Genomic DNA, 14806 nt, shown 5'->3' with positions numbered 1-14806 from the left:
ACACAATTTCTATTACAATTAAATAGCAAACTGAAACTTTCTTGTCTATTGTTTTTTTCTATTCTCGTTCGGCGTGCGCAACATTATGATAGCAGTTGAAGACAAAACCTTATATATTTGTATATAAATTAATTACATACCCATATAAGTATCAGTAGAAATACACACAATTTTTAACTTTATGTTTGATTCATCACACATGAAAATTGAGAATTTACGCAATCAGTTTGATTTCAAATATACCATAAATCAATCTTTACTATTTTTGATTTCGATAAACCCTAACTTTGCTCTGATACCAATTGTTGGATTTTAATTAAATTAATCGATGTAAAAATCAAGAATACTTTAAAGAGTAATTTAGATATCGTACTTGATTGATAATTAAATCACATAATCCCTTTAGAATATCTATGTAATCCTCTGTGAGTTCCTGCAAAATATTAGAGCATTTTATCTCCTTCTAAGAGTTGTCGATACGATAAGACTGAATAAGGATTTTAAAACCCTTATATATAACAACAACAAGGGGGACAACTTCTCTACAAACAAGCATATCTAAGCCCCTCTTCCTATCATGAAAACTTAGATATCAATGATTAGAATTAAATCACATCAAATAAGTTGGAAAATCACAATCCAACGGTATAAAACCATATTCCCAATTAGACCACCAAATTAGAAAGTACAACCCAATCCATCAAGTATTACAAACCTATTTTAGAAAACGTAATACATAGGACCATAAAATAATTTTATTATTTAAATATATATATATAAATTCCAACATGCCCTAGCCACTTGAGAATTCTACCATCAGCGACACTGACATAGGGTCCTCCATCTCTCGCGTCGAAGCCAGCAGATTCAGGACCTGTGACTTTTGGCGGCAATTGGATCTTGCTGAATGTAAATGAATTAGAAAGAGCAAGATAAGGAAGAGAGAATAAAAAGATGAAAATAGAGGGCATGGTAGCCATTGTTGCGAGACTAAAGTTAATTGCAATAGCTAGAATGGAGAAGCCAATGCAATAGGTAATAGTATTTATAAGCATGGAAACTAATTCTCAAGGTCCTCATCCACATGAGCACTCACGCGCGTTCACAGAGAGAAGGGGGAGTAACAGCCATGACATCAAGCTTTTTGACTATATAGCATGCTATTTTTCAACGAAGATGGATTATTGATCCATTCGCCATTTTATATGGAGTTTTTAAGTCTTCTCAAAGATTTAATCTCCTCTCCCATTTTGCTGCATCTTTTTCATGTCCATACTTCCTTTGTCCAGTTCCTTTTCATATCCATCAAAGTAAACTTCTGTATATAATAAGTCAATGAATCCCTTTTTTCCTGGAATTAAATAATTTGATTTATGATCACTATAATGGACACACATATCCTCTTCAGAAACACATTCTTCCTAGTTTTTTATTAAGCAACTTATGTGGGACTATGGCAGACACGTCTACTTTTCAATTACAAATCTTTCCTTGACTAGTTAATTCTTTACAACTCTTTAAAATACTATAGATACTGCCAAATGATTGGAGTTTGTTTCACCCCCAACATACCTACATGAGGTTCTCTTGGGAAACCAAAAAAAAAAGGGTTAGAATGTAGTAGTAGCTAGTTTCCAAAAGGTGTTAAAACCCTAAAGCTTATTTAAAAAGGTTGTCAGAAGTGGGATTTGAACCCACGCTCTCTCACGAGAACCAGAACTTGAGTCTGGCGCCTTAGACCACTCGGCCATCCTGACCATATGCAAGATGTATATTTTTTCTGTATTTGAATAAAATAGAGAAAATTAAGGAATTTGAATAGGAGATAGGAAATCAAGCTTCATTTAAGGGAATCACATTAAGTGATGGTCTTCTTATATGAAATCAAGCTTCATAGAGATGATTTATTATTATTATTATTATTATTTTGATAAAGTGCGTTTGTTCATTGTCCCATTTCATTTGAAATATATGTGTTTGACAAAAGTATAAAATTGGATATTTCTATATCAGAAATGCTAACTATTCAATTTATGCAAAAATGATATTGTTGGTTGGTGTAATACACAATGTCGCCTCCTTGTACGGATGGGTCTTATAGTGTCGAAAGTTATAAAAGGTGTGTTCTTCCTTCATTGGACACCAATTGATTTTCAGATGAGACGGCACAGCCAAATGCAACAAATATTATGCAGAGAATATGGCATGGGGAGTTGAAAGAACTTCACTTTGATCTACTAACGTGAGTTGTGTTAGCCCCAACTTTCACCATTTCTCTTGAAACCAATTGCCAATTGTTGTTAGACAGGGTTCAGTCTTGAATTTAAACCTTGTCTTCGTGATGGTCAATTAGATACACTAGCTGCACAGCTTACTAAGAGTGAACTTTGGCACCAATGGGCAAGTAACCCACAAAAAATAAATAAATAAATAAAAATAAATAAATAAATAAAAAACTCTGGCTACCTTGCCAACGAGTTGGATTCAGGTCAACTGAACCTTTTTTCTTGACCCAAACAAAACCCTTTTGTTTAAAAGATCAAATAACCAAAACCCAATCTAAATCAAAATTGTTTAAAAGATCAAATAACCAAAACCCAATCTAAATCAAAATTAAATCAAATTGACTCAATGGATATAACTATTTAATTATTTTCCTTTTCAAAATTTGAATTTTTATTGGTGCTTCTGAGCATGTTGGGAATCACAACCAATTAATAGCCATTACTGTCAATTTTCAGCAAGTAAAAAAGAGAATCAGATAAATGAGAAAACAAAAGCTGTTTTTAGAAATGTACTTGGAATAATTTGAAAATTGGAGATTAGACTGCATCTTATGGGCTCGTTGAGAATCCACTATTATTATTATTACCTCCAAAAGGGGGAAAGTCAGGGGAGGCATCAATGAATGCAAACTTCTAATATGCTGCATAAAGATTAATTTAAGGATGGTACAGATTATTAATCGAAGCTATTTAGCATGCTAAGTACCATCTAGATTATCACCCCACAATGATCTCATCATAACCTTATTGATATCTTTGATGACTTTTGTAGGGATCATGAAAATAGGACTCCAATAAACTTGCATGGCAAACAGTACACAACTTTAGAGGTACAAGATTGGATTTAGCTGTAATTTAGCATTTATCAGGGCCTGAATGGACTTACTACACCTTTGAAATTGAAGAAAAATCCAACATTGAATAAATTAGCCACCTCAGGATTGTCATTGTATTTAACTTGTGTATGATAAAATGGAATGATCTCATTTTCATAGTCCCAGAACTTTATTTATTTCTACAATTACTCAAGCCATTAAAGATTGACATAATATAAAGCATTGAGGATTCGAAAATCTTAAATGAAAAGTGTGATTTTATTTAGTAGTTTCCCAGGAACATTTACTTAGCAGCATCTGCTAGTTGCTTTAGACACCACTTCAGGGATTTCTAGTTCTTGAACACACCAACAAAATCAACAACACGAGACCCTACATATAATGCCCCATTCTGCTCCTGAACCACACTGATTGACCTATTGTTATATTGCGCGGCGAAAGATACAATTTCCATTCTGCCATATGCATTGATCCTATAACCTTGAGGCAAAGTAAGCTGCTGTTGATTTATTTCATTTACTGCCACCCAAAATTCTCCGGTTGTAGTTGCCCTCTTAATTTTAATTGGATTTCCAGGAAAGTTTATGAAAACCTCTGCCGTATTGGCTTTCACACCTGTAAGCCAATACTTGTAAATTCTTTTGGCATTTAACTCACAAGCAAGCACAAATGAGCTATCTGTACTAACGGCTGGTCCTCCTGTCCCGAAAAGCCCTCTTAGCAACACCGTCACTTGCTTAGTGAACGGGTCATAGTTCATAAATCTTCCGGTTGAGTCAGGTTTGAAATTTGGCTGCGTGGAATTTCTGCACAAATAAATTTTACTAGTTTAAGTACACTCATTTTTGCACAATTAATTTAGGGTCAGTCTAGGAAAATGGATTTGATAAGTACCTTAGCTCGAATGTTGTACTAGCGTCTGCGAAATAAACGGTCCCGTTGTTTAGATCAACATCCACACCATTGATGAATTTGAATGGCACGCCTTCTGCGCTGGTAGCAAGTCGGGTTGCTAATCCGCCATTAGGTCCTACCACTAGGAGTCCGAAATAAGCATCACCAATGTAGAGATGCCCTGTTTTATAGTAGAAGCTAAGACCTAATGGTCTCCCACAGATTGGTCCCATCTCTGGATCAGTAGTACCATCACACATTTGCTTGGTCCTGAAAAGGAATTAAATTAGGTTGAATGGTTCAAAACCATAACATTAGTAACACATGAAGAAAGCTCGTAAAGAGAGGTTTTTCCCATGTTAAAATTACCTTTTTGGCGAAGTATAGGCAAAATCTACAAAACCAAAAATGGGACCTAGCCACTTGAGAATTCTACCATCGCCAACACTGACATAGGGTCCTCGACCAAAGGCGTCGAAGCCAGCAGAATCAGGACCTATGACTCCTGGTGGCATTTGGATTTTGCTGAATGATGTAAATGAATCAGAAAGAGGCATATAGGGAAGAGAGAAGAAAAAGACGACAATGGAGAGCATGGCAGCCATTGTTGTGAGACTATAGTTAAATGCCATAGCTAGAATGCAGAAGCCAATGCAATAGGTAATAGTATTTATAGGCATGGAAAGTAATATTTCTCAAGGTCCTCATCCACATGCTGACATGCGCGTGCACACACGCTATGAGAGAGAGAGAGAGAGAGAAAAGGGGTGTTAACGGACATGACATCAAGCTGTTTGAATTGAATAGGATGAAGATAAATGTTTCATTCATTAATCATATAAAAGGGAGATTTTAAGTCTTCTCAAAGATTTTGCTGCGTCATTTCATGTCCATACTTCCTTTGTCCATTCTTTTCATATACATATATTCAAGTATAATACTAACAGTATATAGTAAGCCAATGGATTCCTTATCATCTAAATTAATTAATTTATTTGCAAAGTGAAAAAGAAAAGAACTAATTTGTAACGACCCGAACCTAGAGGTCCGAACCGTTAGCCGAGTCCTTACTCGAACCCAAGGTCATCAATGTCAAACCCATCATTTCAAGCTTCAGAACAACACCCTTAGGATCATTCCTAGGTTGTCACATGGTTCCAACATGAATACCAGAGGTTAAGAATGGTATACCAAAGAGGGAAGGGCAATGAGGACCAAACAGGTGCATTTCGGTCGACCGAAGTGGAGCTTCGGTCGGCCGAAGCAGGCCCTTCAAAACCGGTTGACCGATACTCTTCTTCGGTTGACCGAAAGTGAGATCCTGAGAGCTTGAAAAAGGTTCGGTCGACCGAAATGACTCATTCGAGTCCTGATCCTGCAGTTGATCTGCTGCACATTGGAAATGAAAGGGAAACTAAAATGGAGACTTCACAATGATCCTAACTCGAAATAAGTCACCAAAACTGAGTTACTTAACGGCCGCAGATTAGGATACCAACACATGATCACATAAAACATCATTGAAATTAATTACACGAGTCTTAAACTTATGTTTTACATCATGGAAAACTTACATCAAAATGGATTCAAGTTTCTAGTTACATTATCCTTTACATACTAAATGAACTTAATACATTTCACATCATATGCTTTACAAAATAAGTTCAAATTCAACAAAATACATTCAAAATGCTCTTCACGTTCCCTTAGTTCTATAGTGGATTATCATCCGCCAATTCCTTGCCATGTCCTGAAAAAAATGTAGAATATGATGGGGTGAGCGATTTGCTCAATAGGTGGCACTTAAGATACGTTTCTTGTGTCCCCGTGAATCCAACCAAGAATAGAGCAATAGGATTCGAGGTCATGCTGTGTCGAGAAAGCTCAACATAACAGTTAGTCTCAATATAAATAATGAAATACCATGGAATGCAATGTATACCAATGTCACTTCCCATTTTCGACATTCAAAACCATCACTTTCAAACGGTTAATATAACACACCCTTTGGTGACCCTGCAGCGACACGAGAGAAGGATTGGCTAGTGTCCCTGACCCTTGGTACCCCCGCGGCGTCGTTTTGGGCCTAGCTAGCTCAACCACGCTAGGGCAATCTCTCTAGTTCCCTCTAGGCTATATTAACTCTCCGACCCTTTGGTACCCCCGCGGCGACCTGGTTTTCATAAAACCAATTCATCAAAACCATTCCCCCAAAATTCCCCATTTTCATTTCAAAACAATTGCTTTCATGCAAGCCCAATGTTATGCATATGAGTCTCATGCTTACATTGCAATAATACTAAGATGATTTCTCACAACACAATTAAATATGTTCTCATACATCATTTATAGCATGTTAACAACATAGTGGACTTAGGAACTCACATACAAGCATGCTCATCATACAACTTAAATTAATGCACATCCTCATACATTCATACATGTTCCATCAAGTCAAAGTAACTATAATCACTACAATTAAGCATACTAGTACACAAATCAAGTAAATTAACTCATTAAAGCATAAGACTTCGTGGATTAAGGACCCCTACCTCAAGTTGATATAAAACCCTCAAATGAGTCAAGAAATTCGAAATCCCTAGGGAGGCTCAAAGCTGAAATTGTTGGTACTCACGCGTAGAACTCGTCGTGCTCTCCGTTTTGCCTCAAACGGCATTCAAAAATTCAAAGTATTGAAGGAGTAATCTTGATTCAAAGTTTGCTTCTCAAAAGCAAAGAAAAATGAAGAGAAATTGAGGAAGAGGAAGAAGATACGGGGAGAGAGAAAGTGGGGAAGCAAGGTGGTCTCTAGACCACTAAAAATATGAGTGGTAGGTCCCACCACCAACTTTTTGACTTATCATTTTTCTTTGTTTTAATTCCCACACCACCCAAATGTATATATATACACCACCAAAAAAATGCCACTTAATATACATAAAATAAAATGTATAAGATGCAAATGAACCCAACTAAAATCTCCGTGCACAACAATACCGGTAGCGAGTCTCACACGGGACCGTCCGGTCCGATCCGAAAAGCGGAAAAATGTGAAAATGACTAACCTTACATTTCAAAGAGTCTTGGACTCAATGAAATGTCCTAACCAACTCACTGACACACCCGGCACACCCTCCGGTGTCTGGTGCGCAAAACGTGAAATGACAAAAATGTCCTTGCACTAACAAAATTCCAAAAAAATGAGATATGCGAAAAATCAAAAACATCACATGATTACATTAGTTAGGAGGAAAAATAAATAAATAAATAAAAAGTAAGGAAATGAGACGATAGTGTTAATTACTCGTAGTGTTTGGTTAATTAATAAAGGAGATGACAATAATCACGTTTGAGAAAAGTAAAGGAAATAAACTATTATAATGAATTTACAACCATACGTTTTTTCATAAAGTTTTTCTTTTAAAAAAATAAGAGCAAATTTGGTATTAATAAAGTTTCATTAAAAATATTAATTTTTCCTCTCATTTTCTGGAGGATAACAAAAGCTATTACTCCAAATCCTTCCTTTTTTCCTTTCCTTTCCTTTTCTTTTCCATCCAACATTTCTTACCAAACACATTTTTTTATTTCCTTCCATTACCATTCTTTTCTTTTCAAGGAAAGAAATTACGAAGGATGATACGCATAATTTTCCTTCCTTTCTTCCTGTTATTTCGACTAAAGAAAAAGTAACTGAAAAAGTAACATTACTTTATGACTAGCCAGGTCTGGTATCTTTGGTCGGGTTTCTTTCCGGTTTGGCAAGAAAATTTTATCTTGTTGCACTCAAAGATTGAAACAGTTCCATTCACAATGCACCCAGTCGCCATAAAATTTTTGAGTTAATATCAATCCAGATGTGAAAAATGATACTCCATACAGAGGAGTTTTACATTTCGTTTCATATGTCGTTAGAGATGCCAATTTCATAAAGGTCATTTGCTCGTCCAATCGCTTGAATGTAAGAACTAATTCAAACGATAGATTGAACTTATTTTCTTCTACAACCTTTGAAATAAGTTTTTCTGTGTCCTATCTATAGGTTTATCAATAGGAATTTGGGCATCACGTATTGACATCAGTTTTAGGTACCATTTTGGTCATAACACCTAGTATATTGTTGTATTGATTTTATGCTTGAGGTTGCTATGTTGGAAAGGAAGAATTGTTTCATTCCATTTATTGGCTCCTTCACTTTCCATTAAAGCTAGTGACTAAACAACTAGTATGCAAAAAACAAAACATGAACCAAAAGCATCAATAATCTTACATTAATAATCCAACTTTATTTATATTGTAGGAAGACCAGAAAACAGTTGTGTTTAGTAGCTTTATTAGTTTTAATTGCCATTTTAGGACTTCATTTCCTGTATACACCAACAAAGTTAGCAGACAGAGACCCTATATATAATGCACCAGCATACTCTTGAACTTCACTAACTGATGTCGCGCCGTATTCAGCATCAAGAGCAACTGTCTCCAAAACCATTCTCAATCCGTTGATCCGTTGTCCAGTGGGAATGGTAGTAGGCATAGGCTGCAGTTTTTGGATGCTCACTGCCACCCAAAAATCTCCCAATATGGTTCTCTTAATGTTATCAGGATATCCTGAGAGGTTTAGCAATACTTCTGCAGAATTAGCCTTCGGACCTTTGATCCAAAACCTTCTAACCCTACTTGCAATTAGCTCTGTCACTAGGACGAATGCGCAATCTTTACTAACCGCCACCCCTGTTGCTCCAGAGAGCCCCCTTAGCAACACTGTGACCTCTCTTGTCTTTGGATCGTATTTCAGCAGCCTTGAAGTAGTGTCACCACTAAGAATAATCTGAGTTATGTTACTGCAAAATTGGTACCACAATTTTAGTACAATTCATTACACATTTTGCTTAGGTCTTAACAAATTAGATACAACCTCTGTCAAAACCTTACAAAGATGAATTGAGAATAAGAAAAAGTTTTATGTGAAATAGGAATATACTTTAGCCGAAAAATAGCACCAGAGTCTGTGAAATAAACTGTTCCAGTTTGGGGATCAATATCCAAGGCGTTGAGGAAGGCAAACGGCATATTTTCAACACCATTAGCAATTTGGGTAGCCAGACCTCCATTGGCTCCCACCATGAATAGGCCAAAATTTGGATCAGCGATGTAGAGCTCGCCGGTTAGATAGTTAAAACCCAAGCCCAGTGGCCTCCCACAGATGGCTCCCAAATTTGGGTCATTTGTGCCATTACACAGTGCCTTGGTCCTGAAATAGAGTGACAAAGGATACATACTCAAAATATGTCTGGAAGAAACCCAAAACAATAACAAGAACTGAAGATGATTGTATGTTTTTATGTGACTAAAAACTGGAGATTAGTCTCACAGGAATGATTACGTGTGTGGTGAAGTAGTGGCAAAATCAACGAAACTGTCACTATAACCTTGATATTTGAGTATTCTACCATCAGAAACACCAGTGTAAAGTCCACCCTTCTGGTCGAAAGCGAGGGCCTCCGGACCTATGGCTGGAAGTTGAAGTTTGTTAAAGGATGGAAATGGATTAGAAAGAGCCACACGAGGAAGATAGAAGAGAAGGAAAATGGACAGCATGGCCCCTGTTGGGAGACTTGAGATGAATGGCATCTTTTCAATGAAGGCCGAAATAAATCATACCAGAATTTATAGTACTTTGAGAGAGAGAGGACCTCATCCAAGATTAGGCTTATATTCAAAGTGAATTAGTTTAAAACTGATGAGATCTGTTTCTTTCTGATACAAATTTTCCCTTTATTTTAGTTTAAGCGCGTCTTAAACTCGATCATTGAGGTTGAGTGCCTTAGATTCTGTAACTTAATATCAGCTTTATACATAAAAGTCACTAATTTAAGACTAGTATAAATATTTTGAGTACTACTATATTGCAATAATTACTGCTTGGAAAGCTAGCTATGTTTCAGCCCTCACAAGATTTTAATGAACAAAAATGCAATATAATTTAACACGCCAAATTTCACCAGTATTGATCTTGATTGCTGAAACATCATTTACATTAAACTAGAATCAAAACTTGCAGCTGAAAATATGATTATACAGACACAGGCAAGTTGTGCAAGTGGCACCGAGAAAGTCCAAGACCTACGTAGCAAGAGGGGCTGTTTAGTTATAGTTAGTTAAGCCTTCCAAGTAATGGACAAGTGACAAATGATTCACAGGGATGGTGATGAGGCCAATGCCATTGTAAGCCACTCACAATTTTAAGGGCTCAAGGATGGGCATTGTGGTAAGAGAAGGAGGAAATGGATCATTACATGCAGCCAAGTTGGCCCAAAATCATCTCTCTAGCTTCTACAATAACCTTAAGTAAAATTGTTCTTGATCGTTAGAAAAATTGTAGGGTTCTCGTTTGATCCGTCAATCCCGTGATTATATATATATATATATATATATATATATATATATAATTTTTATTTTCTTTATTCTTGTATTACTTTTAGTTTTACTAACTTTTGGAGCATCCGCACCGGCCTTTCCAGATTTTGGCTTTCCAAAAATGCCATTTCAGCTTTTCCAATAGTCATGTCAGTAATTGCAAGAGCCACGTCAGTAACTTTTGCTTTCCATAAACAGACACTCCATCAAGCTCGAGTTTACAAAAAAAAAAAAATTATATATATATAAAACATTTTCCTAACGGGTATATTTCTAACCGCTATATCCCTAACATTTATATTTGTAACGGCTATATTTCGTGTACTAGAATTTTTATTATGTAATGGTTTTTTAATATTAAAAATGATGAAATTGTTTCTCTAACGGCAATATTTTTCAATTAAACAATATCTTTACAAATTATTAAAAAATCTACGATTTATATTATAACTTTAAATAATACATTATCCATTATGGATTAAAAATAAATAAATAAAAATAACAATTAAAAATAACTTAAACAATACAATATCCTGAATTGGAATAAGAAAATAAATAGAATAAGATTACAAAATCTCATCGGAACTTTGAGGCGGATCGTGAATGCAAAGATTCCAATATCTCATGTTGTCGTGCAATAATTCAAGTTTTCCCCACTTTTGTTAGTTCTGAATTTGAATCTGTTAACATGATCTCCTTATCTTCAGCTCTTTGTTTCTCTTGAATCTCTAACTTCCTCGTTTTCTCTTTCTCCACTTTTCTTACCTCTCGTGCCATTTGGGCATCTTCATTTTCTCCTGACGACTCTCATAACAGCATTTGAGATCATTAAAATTGTTAACAAATGAATTTTGCAATTCAAATGCTGAATTATTTTTTGCTTAGCGGTGCTTCGTCACTTTTCTCCTGCTGGTCGTTGTAGTTGTAACGACCCGAACCCGAGGTTACCTAAGTTACTCCTATCATTACAAATGTCAAAACATCTGTAGCGACCCTAAATTGAATACCAATTAAAAAAAAAAAAAAATTGGCATGACCTCTGTTAAAAAGGGGCTTACAACAACCTGCTTAAATAAAAAAAAAAAATTAATAATGCAATGGCTTTTCTTGGCCCTTCAAAACTTATCTAACCTGTCCCAACACACATAAAAAAAAAAAATAGAAGACATTCCCAAAATAACAGCATCAACAACCTCCTTAAGATGGCCCATCATCATTATCCCATTCAACACAAAGTATTTACATAGTCTCGCTTCCCTTCAAAATACCGACAAGAGTTGTAGTTTACAATACATGACCATGGCTTGCAAAATGCATACACTTTACTATGGTTTTGAGACTTTACAAAAGTGTAGCAAATATACAAAAGATAGCAAAAAAAATATTCATGGTCTCTTTAAGTTTGTGAAGGGTCTCCATCTCCTACTTCCTTCCCGTGTCCTGAAAAAATGTTAAATAATGGGGTGAGCAATTTGCTCAGTAGGTAATGCCTAAGACACACCTCTTGTAGCCCCGTAAATTCAAACAATGAATAGGACAATAGGGAACGGGGTCATGCAAAGCCGGGGAAAACGCAACATCAATTCTAAGTCCATAACAAGCAAATATCGTACCATGAATGCAATGTCATGTATGTCACTCACCGTTTTTCAAAAACATCCATCGCTTTATAAACTATTAATATAACCCATCCTTTGGTGACTCCGCAGTGACACAAGAGAAGGGTTGGCTATTGTCTCTGACCCTTGGTACCCCCGCGGCATCATTTGGGACCAGATAGCTCAACCACGCTAAGGCATTTCCCCTAATTCTCTCTAGGTTACATTAACACACCGGCCCTTTGGTGGCTCTGCGACGACCGGGTTTTCATAAAACTATTTAATCAAATTTCTCCCAAAAATCTCCTTTCACTTTCATTTCAAAACATTTTGCCCTTTCCATTCATGCCCAATGCTATGAATGCATGTCACATATTTTTTTTTATTTTTTTTTTCAATAATATGAGAATAAGATAAATTCACACTACACAATTTAACATGCTCTTTCATAGCAATTTCTAGAGAATTAATAGACACCGTAGGCATGGAAATTAACATCTAAGCATGCTTTTTACATAATTTCATCAACACATATAAGTATAGACTTCAAATACAACAACCATATCATTTTTCAAGGCAATCAATTCAAATAAAGCATGCTTGATAACAAATAATTAAAGGAAATTCACAAGGGAACAAGAAATTGGGAATTAAGAACCCCTACCTCAAGATTATGCAAAACTCCCAAATTGATGCCATAAATTTCGAAAATCAAGGAGTGCACCAAACTAGAAATTGCTCTGATCAACTTGTAGATCTCGTCGTGAGTTTTAATTTACTGCAAACGGCACTAAAAAATACCAAGTATTGAGGGAAAAATCAAAATCTAAAGATTTAAGGCCAAAGGAAAAAAGAAAATTCAAGAAGAGGAGGTGAGAGAGAGAGTTACGAGAGTGAGGGAGAAATGAGACCCAAGTGGCCTCTTAAAAGGCTAAAGTGGGTCCCACCAATTTTCTTTTATTTTTCCTTTTTCTTTTGTTTTCATTTTACACCACGTACACATAAATATATATACATATGCACCTATTAAATTATAGCCACATAAAATACATTAAATAAAATAATTATGATGCAAATGGACTCAATTAAAATCCCCGTATGTAACAATTTCAGTAGCGTGTCCCATACGGGACCGTCCGGCCCGAAAAACAGAAAAAGGCAAAAATGATCATCCTTGTATTTCAAAGAGTCCTGAACTCAATGAAATGCCCTAACCAACCCTTAGACACGATCGACATACTTCACAGTGTCCGGCACGTAAAACGAGAAAAGACGATAATGCCCTTGCAACAATAAAAATTCCAGAAAAATGGAAAATGATGAAAAATGAAAATATTACAACATCATTCTTAAGTCATAGTTGTGCTCCACAACGACACAAAAACAAATTTTCGAGGCTTAGGATAATTTACCTCGGTGGATGGAACAAAAGAGGCAGAGCAGGTGCACTTCGGTCGACCGAAATGGGGCTTCGGTAGGCCGAAGCAACCCCCCTGAACTGGTCGACCGAAACAGGCATTTCGGTCGGCCGGTTATGGACTCAACAGTAGCCAAAGCTACTGGAAGAACCGGTCGACTGATGGTCCTGTTACTGGAAATGCTGTAAATCTGAAAATGAATGGAGGCTTATGGGGAACTTTGCAAATATGTTCTAAACCAGCTCTAAAACACTGTAAAAATGATAAACCACCATTTGTGCTTATGAACATCAACATTTAAATATAAGGCAACTCCATCAACCATTCAAATAAAATATAATACATTGTCTTTACATTTCTGTTCAAATATACAACAAGTAGAGTCAAGGTTCATAGTTAAATTACAAGGCCATGTTTGGTAGTTTAAATACATTTCAAGACATTAGTTTACAATAGAAGGCTCAATACGCAAAAGATATCAAAAAGAATGAACTCCAAGACCCTTTCAAACTTGTAGGGGATTGTCATCCGCCAACTCCTTCCCGTGACCTGAAAATGTTAAATATAAAAGGTGAGCAAATTGCTCAGTAAGTGATTCCTAAAACACACCTCTTGTGACCCCGTGAATCCAAACAATGAATAGAACAATAGGGAAAGGGACCATGCTATGCCAGGAGAAATACAATACCAATTTCAAATCCAAATGAACAATGTGGTATTATGAAATGAAATGTCGTGCCATGTCACTCCCCATTTTCAAAAACCATCTATCACTTTTCAAACCGTTAATATAACCCGTCCTTTGGTGACTCCTCGATGCACAAGAGAAGGATTGGCTACTGTCCCTAACCCTTGGTACCTCCCCAGCATCATTTGGGGCTCAGATAGCTCAACCACGCTAAGGTGATTTCCCTAATTCCCTCTAAGTCATATTAAAGCCACAGACCCTCTGTACCTCTTCAGCGTCCGGGTTTTTATAAAAACTACTTTGTCAAAACCATTTTCCCAAAAGCCCTATTTCATTTCAAATCAAATTACTCCCCATTCTATACTCAATGATGTCCATGAATGCATCATGCTTTTCAACCTTATTACAAGGGTAAATCATACACCATTCTAGTTAAACATTCACAATATAATAGACTTTGAAGAAAAATTTCCAATAATAACCACATGGTATCATATTGCAAAATCTAACAATTTAACACAATAGGCATAGAAATTTACCACTTATGCATGCTTTCATAACAACATTAATTAATACACATAATCACATACTTCATTTACACAATTAAGTCATCTTGAAGGAAAATCAACTCAATCTAGCATGTTAGGCAACAATTATCAAGAATGAAACG

The 14806-nt window shown here is 36.0% G+C and overlaps 2 protein-coding genes and 1 non-coding gene across 3 annotated transcripts; all 3 read right to left on the bottom strand.

Annotated features, from left to right (window-relative positions):
* Positions 1-1673: 1673 nt before the first annotated feature.
* On the bottom strand, positions 1674-1757 carry TRNAL-CAA (transfer RNA leucine (anticodon CAA)). Its single transcript has one exon. It is a non-coding gene; the product is annotated as a tRNA-Leu (tRNA).
* Positions 1758-3382: 1625 nt separating this feature from the next.
* On the bottom strand, positions 3383-4620 carry LOC132281864 (protein STRICTOSIDINE SYNTHASE-LIKE 10-like). Its single transcript, XM_059783527.1, has 3 exons — positions 4385-4620; positions 4016-4285; positions 3383-3927 (listed from the first exon to the last, which is right to left on the bottom strand). Exons 1-3 carry the CDS (start codon positions 4618-4620, stop codon positions 3453-3455), a joined length of 981 nt encoding a protein of 326 aa, XP_059639510.1. The 3' UTR covers positions 3383-3452.
* A 3755-nt stretch (positions 4621-8375) lies between these two features.
* LOC132281863 (protein STRICTOSIDINE SYNTHASE-LIKE 12-like) lies at positions 8376-9646 on the bottom strand. The gene is made up of 3 exons (XM_059783526.1): positions 9399-9646; positions 8997-9266; positions 8376-8856 (listed from the first exon to the last, which is right to left on the bottom strand). Exons 1-3 carry the CDS (start codon positions 9644-9646, stop codon positions 8376-8378), a joined length of 999 nt encoding a protein of 332 aa, XP_059639509.1.
* Positions 9647-14806: the final 5160 nt, after the last annotated feature.

The sequence above is a fragment of the Cornus florida genome, unplaced genomic scaffold (genome assembly GCF_030987335.1).
Source record: "Cornus florida cultivar Cherokee Brave unplaced genomic scaffold, ASM3098733v1 CherokeeBrave_3.0.0_Hap2_Chr11, whole genome shotgun sequence".
Lineage (NCBI taxonomy): Eukaryota > Viridiplantae > Streptophyta > Magnoliopsida > Cornales > Cornaceae > Cornus > Cornus florida.
The sequence above is the reverse complement of the archived record's forward strand: the minus strand, read 5'-3'. Positions and strand labels throughout refer to the sequence as shown.